The sequence below is a fragment of the Colobus angolensis genome, unplaced genomic scaffold, assembly GCF_000951035.1.
Source record: "Colobus angolensis palliatus isolate OR3802 unplaced genomic scaffold, Cang.pa_1.0 Scaffold197, whole genome shotgun sequence".
Classification (NCBI taxonomy): domain Eukaryota; kingdom Metazoa; phylum Chordata; class Mammalia; order Primates; family Cercopithecidae; genus Colobus; species Colobus angolensis.
In genome coordinates, this window is record NW_012115121.1 from 1510038 (window position 1) to 1522487 (window position 12450).

Sequence of the window (12450 nt, forward strand, 5' to 3'; positions counted from 1 at the left end):
GAGTAGCTGGGACTACAGGCGCCCGCCATCTCGCCCGGCTAATTTTTTGTATTTTTTAGTAGAGACGGGGTTTCACCGTGTAGGCCAGGATGGGCTTGATCTCCTGACCTCGTGATCCTCCCGTCTCAGCCTCCCAAAGTGCTGGGATTACAGGCTTGAGCCACCGCGCCCAGCCCAGAAGAGTGATTTTTCATATAATAATTGAAGTGCTTTTTGACTAACCTAAAAGCAAGGTATACCAACTTTTGGTGTATTTATCAGCAGGCTGGCTCTGCTCAAGGAGCCATTCAATCATTTATTAGTCACAAAACTCTGAAAGTAAACTGACTATGAAAGGTAGAGAAGAAGCGAAAATTCACTTGGACTTTCTAGGAAATAAATTAAGAGGGTATGTGGTAAACTGAATGGTAGTAAACAACATTTAATTTTCACTTTTGGTATGATTTTTTTTTTTTCTGTCCCAAAGGAACAGACACATCTCAATTACTTCGCTGGTGTGTTTGCCATTCATGATAACTCTCCCAGCTCAATGTTCCAAGCCTTTTAAGGAGTAAAAAGAAAGGCCCTGGGGAATAAAACTTCACGCTTGCTCTCATCTCTGCTAAATTTCACTTGCTTTAGTCATTGGAGGGCAAGAAAATGGTTTCCATGGAGGAGAATAATTCCTTGACTCTAACTCAAAAGGGATAAAAAATATGTGGACAGAAATTGGTATGTTTGGAGTCTCTTCTAGGAAGGGATACTCTTGGAACATAGGCAAAAAGCCAAGTCTAGAATATTCATACTTCGGGCTCAACACATCTTCCTTTCCCTTCCACTAATGTCTAAAGAAGATGTCTGTTTCTTTTCTGTTAGTCAAAGCATTTACTCTGGATTTTCACTATACGTTATTTTCTTCTTCTGTTTTTTTCTTAATTTACAAAACATCTGAAGTAAGCATATCACTGACAATTTGAAAACAAGGTAGAGGCAGGAGGATCACTTGAAGCCAGGAGTTTGAGACCAACCTGGGCAACATTGTGAGACCTGTCTCTTAAAAAATATAGAAAATTAGCTGGGCATGGTGGTGCATGCCTGTAGTCCCAGCTACTTGCGAGGCTGAGGTAGGAGAACCACTAAAGCCCAGGAGATGGAGGCTGCAGCGCACTGTGTTTGTACCACTGCCCTCCAGCCTGGGCAGCAAAGCTAGACTTTGTGTCTAAAAAATCAAAAACAAAAGCAAAAACAAGGAAGATGCTTATATGGGAGTGTGACCTGACCATTCGTTCAAAGAGCATTTACCTACTATGTGCCAGTACTATGCTAGTACTGATGGTCCAACCTTTCTCTGTGAGCAGACAGAGAGGGCCTTGTCCACCCAGAGCTATAATCTCTACTAGCTCCCTTCTCTTTTCAGAAGGAGAAAGTCTTGGACAAAAGGGCAAGTATCTTGATCATTCTATGAGATGTTCTTTCACACCTATAAAATTATTATTTTTAAAATTTCCATAGCTAAATAGAACTTATATTAAAATAGCTGCTTATTTGAGTCTCAGTGTTATAATAATCTTTGAAATTTTTTTTCCTTGCTGAGCAAAGAGAAAATGAATGTGAAAGTCTGACCAAGGCTTCTATTCAATGTGGAGTTGCCACCTGATAAGGTTTGGTTCTGCGTCCCCACCCAAATCTCATCTTGTAGCTCCCATAATTCCCATGTGCTGTGGGAGGGCCCCGGTGGGAGATGATTGAATTATGGGGGTGGGTCTTTCCTGTGCTGTTCTGGTGATAGCGAATGGGTCTCACAAGATGTGATAGTATTATAATGGGGAGTTTCCCTGCACAAGCTCTCTTTGCCTACCGCCATCCACGTAAGATGTGACTTGTTCCTCCTTGCCTTCCTCCATGATTGTGAGGCCTCCCCAGCCATGGGAAACTATGAGTTCAATTAAACCTCATAGTTTGGGTATAAATTGCCCAGTCTTGGGTATGTCTTTATAAGCAGTGTGAAATGGACTAATATACCACCTTGAGTAGGGAACTAGATAAATAAATAAAGCTACGTTCATACAATAAAGTAATACAAAGCCATGAAAAAGCTTTAAAAAGCATGACATGAAAAATCACCATGACATAATGCTAAGTAAAAGAAGCAAATTGAAAACTATATGGATTTGGATCGTGTATGTGTGTGTGTGTGTGTGTGTGTGTGTGTGAATCCCATTATGGTACTAATCAGGAAAATTGACAAAAATGTTGACAGTTATTTTATTTCACATTTCACTACTAAAATCTTTTGCTTATTTGTCATTTCTTATTTAGTAGAAAATGTAACATTTCTTGGAAAAGCTAAATTATTTTTCACAAAAAAAAATGACCCTATGTAAAGTCTGAATATTGGAGGAAGACAGATAGCACTACCACAACTGGCCTAGGGATACTTCCTGACACTGCAATTACTCCTGGCACATACACTTCATCTAGGCAACCACAGAAAGGAGAACATTCAAGTGTGGCTCCCAGATAGCTGGGAGAGCACATGGTGCTGGTAGAAATCATTCAAAGAGAGACAATGAGTTCCCTCTAGCTGTGGCAGGATATAAAAAACTGTAATACACATTTATATTTGAAGTGTATATAGATTTCCTAGTCAATTCAAGTATTGTACAGCAAAAGGCTTTCATTAAAAACAATATTTTAGGTGCATTATCTTGTTGTTCCTCCTTACAGTTTCATAAGGTAAGAGATATTTTTATCTCCATTGAACAGGTGAGAAAATTGACATTCAGGTGGTCATGCAGTGACTTGGTGAAGGAGCAGTGGCCTGAAATGAGGACATATGACCCTAGACCCCTCACTCAACACCATTCGCATCCTGATGGGCCTGTCCATTCATAGCTGATGAGTATCTGCCCAGAGCTTGCCGTCTGAAACACAACTTTTTAACCTTCTGGGGCTGAACTCAGTTTGATGGTACTAATGTTGGTTTGGGGTCCTGGAATGACTGCTGGTGGGACAGACATGAGGGTGTGTAAGAAGAACATGAGCCATTAAGGTTGATGTAAAGAAAGAGGTGAATGGATGTGATTAGAACATATGGGAGATATGGGAAAGGGGAGAAAAGACAGGAGGCAAAGCAAAGCAAAGCAAAGCAAGGCTCTGCAGAGGATAACGCATATGGTGACTGTGAAAGAAATGAGGAAATCTCTTTGTGAAGCCACTAAAAAGGAGGAAGAAGAAAGAAGACAAAATGGTGGGTCAAGCACCTCTGTGGCTGAGAAGCAAAAACTCCTTAACTTTACCACAAAATCCCTGCTCACTGGGCTGTGGGTGTTTAGTAGAATGTGATGCTAGAGCTGAATACCCAGAGTGATTGGAGACCCTCCGGTGAATCCCTAAGAATTTCCCCTCACCAAAGTTACTTTTAAAATTAAAACCTAATCCTAACGGTATAGACAAAACACAGGTTTAACCAGTGACAGCTGATGAAAAACAGATAAATGAATTAGAACAGATTCCCCAACCCTGTAGTTATTCTCTGGAGCAAGAGTCCTTACCTGGGGTTTACAGACCCCCAAGCTGTTCATTGAGAGATACCATGGAGCACAAGCACTTGAATGGGGTGAAGGAAATTCCATCTTTATTTTCACTCACTTCTGACTAAAGCAAAAAGTACCTTCTACTGTCGATGTAGGGAGGGAACCACATGGGTGATTTCCACAGGAACTATGACTTTGTCACCAACAGATAATACAATCAACTTGATGACCAAGCTGTGAATACTGTGATGACCAAGCTCACTGTATTCCCCATTTCAAATAAAAGAAATCGTAGGCTTACTCTAAAATGCTTTTGGAGCAAAGATACACACTCCAAAACTGTGCTTCTTCAACTTGACCATATAACAAGTCCCTGGGAATCCTATTACAATGTAAATCATGACGTAGCAGGTCTGAAGTGGGGCCTGAGACTCTGCATGTCTAACACACTCCTAGGTGACTCACGGCCCACACTTCACACTTTGAGTAGTCAAACTATAGAGTTATTTCAATGTAGAGCTCTAGGGACACAGATCTTTTTTTTTTTTTTGACAGAAGTAGAGTCTACAGAGCTTGGTGTGCGTTTTACATCTCCTATGATGATATGAACAATTACATCAAAAATATCCTCTAGGTGCTTATCAATTGATAGAGTTAGGCAAATAGTTACCACATCTGTGCTTTCATATACATTTTTTTCCTGCTTTTATTATTTCATTTCTTAGAAGTGTTTATTGTACACATCCCCTGAGTGTGTGTGGCGACTGTGTTTTATTCCTTTTCATCTCCAGTGTCTATCAGAATGCTTTGCAAATACTAAGTTTTCAATAAACATTTGACAGGGAATTTATGGATGCCATGCTTTCTTTCTTAATTCTTGAACTGTGGATGTGGCATTCGAAATGCATAATCCTTAACCAAAGCACGTTGGTATTTAATCCCCAAAGCAATTTTGGGAGATGAAATACTGTCGGCTTAATTTTCCTCATCACCCAAATACTCCTTTTAACCTGGGGCTTACTTCTTTTTTAATTACACTTTGGTTTGTCTAATTTAGCCTGGGAGGCCTGTTCATTATTTAGAACCACCAGGAAAGATAGAACTAACACTTCTGGGTGCCTTTCAGTCAAAAGATTTCCTGACAGAACAATCTCTGGTTATTACAAATGGAGCCAGTAGGAAGCTTTGGTACACACGTCGCAGCTAAAGATAGGTAGTAAAAATTGTAAATGCTCCCAAATGGCCATAAAATAAACACTGTGTGGTACTAATTCCAAGATATTCAGGCTTTAGTCTTCCTAACAAGGCAGGTATAGGTAGGTGTGTGTAGCAGGTACTGGGACTTTACCTAAAACCCAAATCCACAATCACAGTGGTGCAGGGGTGAGCACTTTGAGTGGGTGACTTACATTTGGCCTGAAAGAGCCAGGTTGGCTTGGGCATGTATTTATGTCTCTCCGAACAGTCTTCAAAACTTTTACAACGTATACTCACATTCCTTCTTAGGGAGAAGTGAGTGGAAGGGCATATGGTGGAGCTGCCACCTCTAGTAGGATTTCTACCACCTCCCTAGCTCCTCTAGTGCAATTTTCCCACCTACAAGCTCAGCTGGTTTTCCCCAATTCCCAACCAACCTTCTCTTCCAGTAGAAAAGCTCCTGAGCTGTCTTCTACACCCTCATCAGTGGGATTCCATATGGTTTTCCCCAATTCCCAACCAACCTTCTCTTCCAGTAGAAAAGCTCCTGAGCTGTCTTCTACGCCCTCATCAGTGGGATTCCATATGGTTTTCCCCAATTCCCAACCAACCTTCTCTTCCAGTAGAAAAGCTCCTGAGCTGTCTTCTACGCCCTCATCAGTGGGATTCCATATGGTTTTCCCCAATTCCCAACCAACCTTCTCTTCCAGTAGAAAAGCTCCTGAGCTGTCTTCTACGCCCTCATCAGTGGGATTCCATATGGTTTTCCCCAATTCCCAACCAACCTTCTCTTCCAGTAGAAAAGCTCCTGAGCTGTCTTCTACGCCCTCATCAGTGGGATTCCATATGGTTTTCCCCAATTCCCAACCAACCTTCTCTTCCAGTAGAAAAGCTCCTGAGCTGTCTTCTACACCCTCATCAGTGGGATTCCATATGGTGCCTCATGCTCAGGCATTGTTTCTGGGATGTTTAGGTTTTGCATGACTTTCCTGTGACTTTAGCACCCTATTTCTGCAGCTCAAATCTCCTCAAGAGGGCTTCTTGGGATGCTTTGGCTTCTGTTTTCATCTGTACTCTGAATTCCTCTTTCAGGAATCTCCCGTGAGTGTCAGGCTTCCCTCTCACTCTGCTACCTCTCTTCTGAATTGTCATGTGTCTTTCCTTGGGGAATGGTCTTGCCCAGGGGTTGGGGCCCTGGGGAAACTCCAGATGATTACAGTTGGTGATAGGGTTTGGCTGTGCCCTCACCCAAATCTCATCTTGAATTCCCGCTTGTTGTGAGCAGGACCTTGTGGGAGGTAATTGAATCATGGGGGCAAGTCTTTCCCATGCTGTTCTCATGATGGTGAGTCTCATGAGATCTGATGGTTTTAAAAAGAAATTTCCCTGCATAAGCTCTCTTTATTTGCCTGCTCCCATCCATGTAAGACGTGACTTGTCTTCTGCCATGATTGTGAGGCTTCCCCAGCCACGTTGAAGTCTAAGTCCAATTAAACCTCCTTCTTTTGTAAATTGCCCAGTCTCAGGTATGTATTTATCAGAAGCATGAAAATGGACTAATACTGGGGTGTCCAGACTTCTTTATTTTTTTATTTATTATTATTATTATTTCTGAGATGGAGTCTTGCTCTGTCACCCAGGCTGGGGTGTAATGGCATGATCTCGGCTCACTGCAACCTCTGCCTCCTGGGTTCAAGCGATTCTCGTACCTCAGCCTTCGGAGTAGCTGGGATTACAGGCACTCACCACTATGCCCGGCTAATTTTTGTATTTTTAGTAGAGACAGGGTTTCACTATGTTTCCCAGGCTGGTCTCGAACTCTTGAACTCAGGTGATCCACCTGCCTCGGCATCCCAAAGTGCTGGGATTACAGCTGCGAGCCACCACGCCCAGCTGGGATGTCCAGACTTCCAAGCAATACTCCCCCCTTAGTAAACTTGAGTCATCTGCTGGAGACCCTAGGACTCCTTAACCCCTTGGACTGCTGTTGGCCTGAACTTTGGGACAGCTCTTTCCTAGGAGGCCACTTCCCATAATGTACTGGGAAGCACAGCCCCAGAGTGGTTCTTGCGGGAGTTTCTTACGATCACATCAGTCCTCTGCTCAAAAGCTTCCAACAGCTCCCACCTCACTCCTAGTGAAAACACAGAGGCCTAAAGACCCAAAAAGATCTGTCTCCCACCCCAAAAGTCCCATCTCTCTGACCTGATGCCCTATAATCCTCTTCAGGCAGAGCCACCCTGCTGTTCCCCCAACACTCAGGCCCATTTCCAGCCCAGAGTCTTTGCACGTCAATCCTTCTGCCTGGAGGAATCCTCCTCCCTGTGTTGGGTGTTGTGAGTTCTTCACCTCTTAAGTCAGATGTTGCCTTCTGCGTAAACCTTTCCATGTCTACTCTATTTAAAATTGCCAAGCATACTCATCATCCTTCCCCAGACCGTCCCTCCCTATTCCCCCATTTCTGATATTGTTTTTCTCCTAAGCTCTTACTACTACCTAACATACTACATATTTTACCAACTTATTTTGTTTATGGTCTGACTCTTCCTTCTACAATATAAGCTCCATAAAGCTTAGGATTGTTATTTTTATTTACTACTGTTTAAAAATATTAAACAAGCAGGTGTTTAATAAGCATTTGTTCAAGGAATGAATGAATGGATGAATGCCTAATTTATTAGGATTTCTTTTTAAGGTGATGAAAATGCTCTAAAATTGATTCTGGTGGTGGTGTACGTATCTATGAATATACAAAAGCCATTGAACTTTAAAACGAGTGAATTGTATGATATAGGAAATAAAGCTGATTAAAGAGAGACAGGCATGGCATTCCAGGTATCACAATGAAGAAGTTTGCTGTGTGTTCTCTGTGTGAGCAGGATACCAGAGAAACTCCTTCATTTTGATGATAGTGGCTTGAAACCTGAATTAGCAGAGGCATCTACACAATGGTTATAAACCAGGGGCTCTAGAACTTGAGGACCAAGGTTCAAATCCCAATGGCACCACCTTCTAGTTGTGGAACCTTGGAAACGTCACTAAAGTTTGCTATATACATTTTTTTATCTGCAAAATGGGACTGACAATAGTACCAAACTCTAACAGTTATTGTGAGAATTAAATAGGACGTTTCCTGTAGATGACTCAGCGTAGAAGACAGTCCCATGGTGAGTGTTTAATACACGGCCACTATTTTAATTTTTATTATGTTCTGGAGTACTGGGGATGAGTTGCTGGAGAAAGTCAGATGGCAGTAGTTGTAGCCAGGTCTCAAAGCCATTATTGCCTGTTAAAATTTAATTTGACTTTCTCAGGTCTGTCAAGACAATCCCTCCTTATGCCCAATCCAACCTCTGCCCAGACATTCTTTCACTGCTTTGATCTTACTTCAGTAGTTCACAAATAAGGTAACCCCTCGAAATCATGTGGGGCTTGTTAAAAAGCAAATCCTGAGTCTCACATGTAGGTATTAGTCAGTAGTTCTTGAAGTCTGGTCCTGGGACCAGAAATATGAAAACACCAGCCCTAAAAGAGATCGGTTGAAAATTTAAGGTAAGCCCTAAAAATCTCTTCTAACAAGCTCTCCAGGTGATTCTGATGCATGCTCAAGTTGAGAATAACTGGCCTAGTTAGAATTTGATTTTCAATAAGCAATTCATGCAATTTTGATCTACTCATTGCATACAGTCACTGGGGAACCAGTACTAGAACAACAGAATTACATTGAATCACCTATGATACAGTGATGCCTAAATCATCTATAGGCTTCCAACCTTACAAGCTGAAGCAACTCAGAATTCTCTTATATGCACAGACCCTCAGCAAAGAAATGGACAGTTTATACACATATCTCTTAAAACCCATTTCTTCTGGATACACTACCTTAATTTCTATCAGGCTTACTTATTTCTTTGGTTTTGGCATATGCTTGTTTTCAAGGATATTTTATTTAATCTATCTGTCACCAAATATTTATTGTGTCCCTACAAGGACACAAGGAATCAACAAAAATGGAGAGAATGTCTCAATTCATGAGAAAACATTTTGGAAGATAAAACTGATTTTTTTTTTTTAGTTTTTTTTGACACGGAGTCTCGCTCTGTCGCCCAGGCTGGAGTGCAGCGGCCGGATCTCAGCTCACTGCAAGCTCCGCCTCCCAGGTTCACGCCATTTTCCTGGCTCAGCCTCCCGAGTAGCTGGGACTACAGGCGCCCGCCACCTCACCCGGCTAGTTTTTTGTATTTTTTAGTAGAGACGGGGTTTTGCCGTGTTTGCCAGGATGGTCTCGATCTCCTGACCTCGTGATCCATCCGTCTCGGCCTCCCAAAGTGCTGGGATTACAGGCTTGAGCCACCGCGCCCGGCCTAAAACTGATTATTAATGGTGAGAATGGCATTTCCTTTCACAGGGAGCCTTAGGAATTGGGTAGCTAACATTCTGTGTTGGCCATTTAGGTACTGCCTTTTCTAAATATAGGAGAGTGGACTGTATAATTTTAAAAAAATTCTTGCAAAGCCCAGTGCTACCAAAAAAAAAAAGGGGGGAAAATTTGTTTGCAACACATTCTTAATTTCTTAAACAAAGGTAAGTGTTTTCCATTTCCTTGTGAGATTTCAAAGATTCCCAAAAGCAATTACAAACTCAACGTAAGTTAGTGAAAATAAAAATGATAAAATATAGCCTTATTGGCAGAAGACAGAGAAGCTTGGTAAAGATGCTAAGACAGTCAGCCTTATAAAAATAGTAGCATGATGGACACCGTGTCAACTAAACAATCTCTCAAGTTGGTGCCAGTCACACCCGCCCTTGTTTCCTTTTAGTTATCCGAAAGCATCCAAAGTTTTCTGTAAGAAAGAGAGTTCCAGTTGCACAAACATAAATCATGTTTCCCAGGCTTACCAGTTTAATATGTTCTCGCTTCTGGTATTTTTCACTATAATACTGTTCTTGTCGAAGATTAAGCAGCTGCTGCTGTTGTTTGTCCTTCAAGTCTATTAATTTTTGGGTCATTTCAGCATCCAGGGCAGCGAGGTCTTGCTCAATCGTTGATGAACCATGATCAGGGCTGCTGGGTTCCGATCTGCAAAGACACAGAGCTTGACTCACAAAACAGGAAGCCCACAACAAGGTGGAGGGAAGGTTATTCACCAGAGTTCCCCCTAGAGAAAGTTCTCTGTTTGGAAATATGTATTTTCATAAGCCACTTGGGGTAGAGGGTGAGACCCCAAGGACAAGCTTAGCAACAATGTTTCCAATCCCAGAGACTGAATGGAATTCATGGTGCTATAGAAAGAGGCAGGGGCAGAAAGAAAAGCAAAGAGGCTGGGGGCCCTGGGCATGGCAGTGGTGAGAATAATAATCTCCCTTTGGGAAAAACAGTGTCTAATAAAAAATTTTCAGGTTTTAATCTTTTTTATTATTTTAAAATGTGACAAGCGTAATGGCATTCCCAGTTACCTTTCCCACATGAAAACTTCAGTGGACACTGCATTGAGTAGACTTTGTTAGAGAAGCTAAAGATATGCCCTGTTTAGCATCAGGGGTGATGATTATAAATGGAGAGCACATGTAGATGCCTTGTGCGGCTAACCCTCCTGGCTGCCATCTGAGTTCTGTTTCTTAACAATTTTATTGTTGTTGTTGTTGTTGTTGAGACAGAGTCTTGCTCTGTTGCCCAAGCTGGAGTGCAGTGGTATGATCTTGGCTCACTGCAACCTCCACTTCCCACGTTTGAGTGATTATCCTGCCTCAGCCTCCTGAGTAGCTGGAACTACAGGCATGTGCCACCATGCCTAGCTAATTTTTGTATTTTTAGTAGAGATGAGGTTTCACCATGTTGGCTAGCATGGTCTCAAACTCTTGACCTCAAGTGATCTGCCCGTCTCAGCCTCCCAGAGTGCTGGGATGACAGACGTGAGCCACCGTGCCTGGCCTCTTAACAAGATTTTTAACAGCAAAGACACACTATGAAAATAAGGCTCTTTGGAGGCTTCACCAACTTCACTGATATGTTTACCCAAATGGCAGTTTCCACACAAACTTACAAGGGGAAAGAGATGGGTTAGTTCATTCTAAACTATTTCGAATGCTTCCTCTGAGCAACATGACTTTCTCTGCACTGTTCTTAGAGAATCACACAGATATTAAGAAGGTTAGGATGAAGGTCAAAATAAATTAATTATCATTAACTTATGGTGTGATTCCTTCCACTTTTGTACTCTGTATTATTACCTGTAGGAAACAATGGAAAGAAAGACAGAGTATTGGGAACAGGGTCCAAAGAGTAGGTATGCTCTTTTCATTTATATGGAATCCCTTCCAGAAAGACTAAACCACCACTTAAGACATCCAACACATCAGACTCTGCTTCCATATTTTTCACTTGTGGTCCAATGAGCCAGGTAAAGTTTCTTAGAATCAGCTGTTACTAATTCTGGTTGCTTTTTCTTTGAATTGGGCAAGTATCAGTGGCATCACATGCAGAAGGGAGTTGGTTGAAGCTGGTGTTAGAATCAGATTTTGTCAAATAAGGAATGCAGAATTCTCTCAAGTTTCTTTTTGCATTTTTATGTGCAATGCCAAATGAGGACGGACATTCTATAAGGCTCCTCACTGCAGTGTTGAGGGGACCTTTCCTCTTGGCATGACACAGGTAACATTGAATTATCTGTTTTCTTTTCTTTTTTTTCTTTTTCTTTTTTTTAGCCAGGCTGGAGTGCAATGGCATGATCTCAGTTCACTGCAACGTTCACCTTCCAGGTTCAAGTGATTCTTCTGCCTCAGACTCCCGAGTAGCTGGGATTACAGGCATGCACCAACACCCCGGCTAATTTTTGTATTTTTAGTAGAGACAGGGTTTCTCCATGTTGGTCAGGTTGGTCTCGAACTCCCAACCTCAGGTGATCCTCCTGCTTCAGCTTCCCAAAGTGCTGGGATTATAGGTGTGAGCCACCATGCCCAGCCTGAATTATCTTATATAGCAGGAAGTCATTGTAGCCAGGGCATAAAGGCATTTCTTCAATCAGTTCCAACCACCCCAGCAGAGGCAGCCCTCATTGCTGACCATCCCCCCGTGGGCAAGGCACACTCATATCCAAGTAAGTCGGTATACCCATCTCCAGCTTACATTTGAGGAAACCGGGCTGTGTGAGATAATTGGTCAAGGACACAACACGGAGGCGCAGTAGTGCAACTTGCCCAAGGCCAAAGATTACAGGGGCAGAGAAGGGCAACACCTGTGCTCTTACGAGCAACACAGCATGACTGCATGCCATGTCTGAACCAAAACTATTTTTGAGTAACCTGTTCTTCACATTATGTAGAAAGATCACCTGAGATGATGAATATTAAAGAAATTGGTGTGATTCATTCCAATTTTGTACTCTGTATTATAATCTGTAGCAAACCGGGAAAGAGAGATACAGTATTAGGAACAGGTTGGGTGTGGTGGTGGCTCAAGCCTGTAACCCAGCACTTTTGGGGACCGAGGTGGGCAGATCACTTGAACCCAGCAGTTCAATGTCAGCCTGGGTAGTAAGACCCCATCTCTAAAAAAATAAACTAAAACCTTAAAGGCATTAAAACACAAGAGAGTACTTTCTCTGAATTGGTGGTGATGGCACAGTATTAGGAACAGGTTGGGTGTGGTGGTGGCTCAAGCCTGTAACCCAACACTTTTGGGGACCGAGGTGGGCAGATCACTTGAACCCAGCAGTTCAATGTCAGCCTGGGTAGTAAG

At 42.3% G+C, this 12450-nt stretch overlaps 1 protein-coding gene across 1 annotated transcript in view; it reads right to left on the reverse strand.

Moving 5' to 3' along the window:
• The window catches only part of PLCB1 (phospholipase C, beta 1 (phosphoinositide-specific)), a 671021-nt gene that overhangs the window by 17896 nt on the left and 640675 nt on the right, over positions 1–12450 (reverse strand). Inside the window, exon 27 of the mRNA XM_011941002.1 lies at positions 9612–9792. Within this exon, the coding sequence (XP_011796392.1) occupies positions 9612–9792 (181 nt within the window). The remainder of the gene's footprint in view (positions 1–9611; positions 9793–12450) is intronic.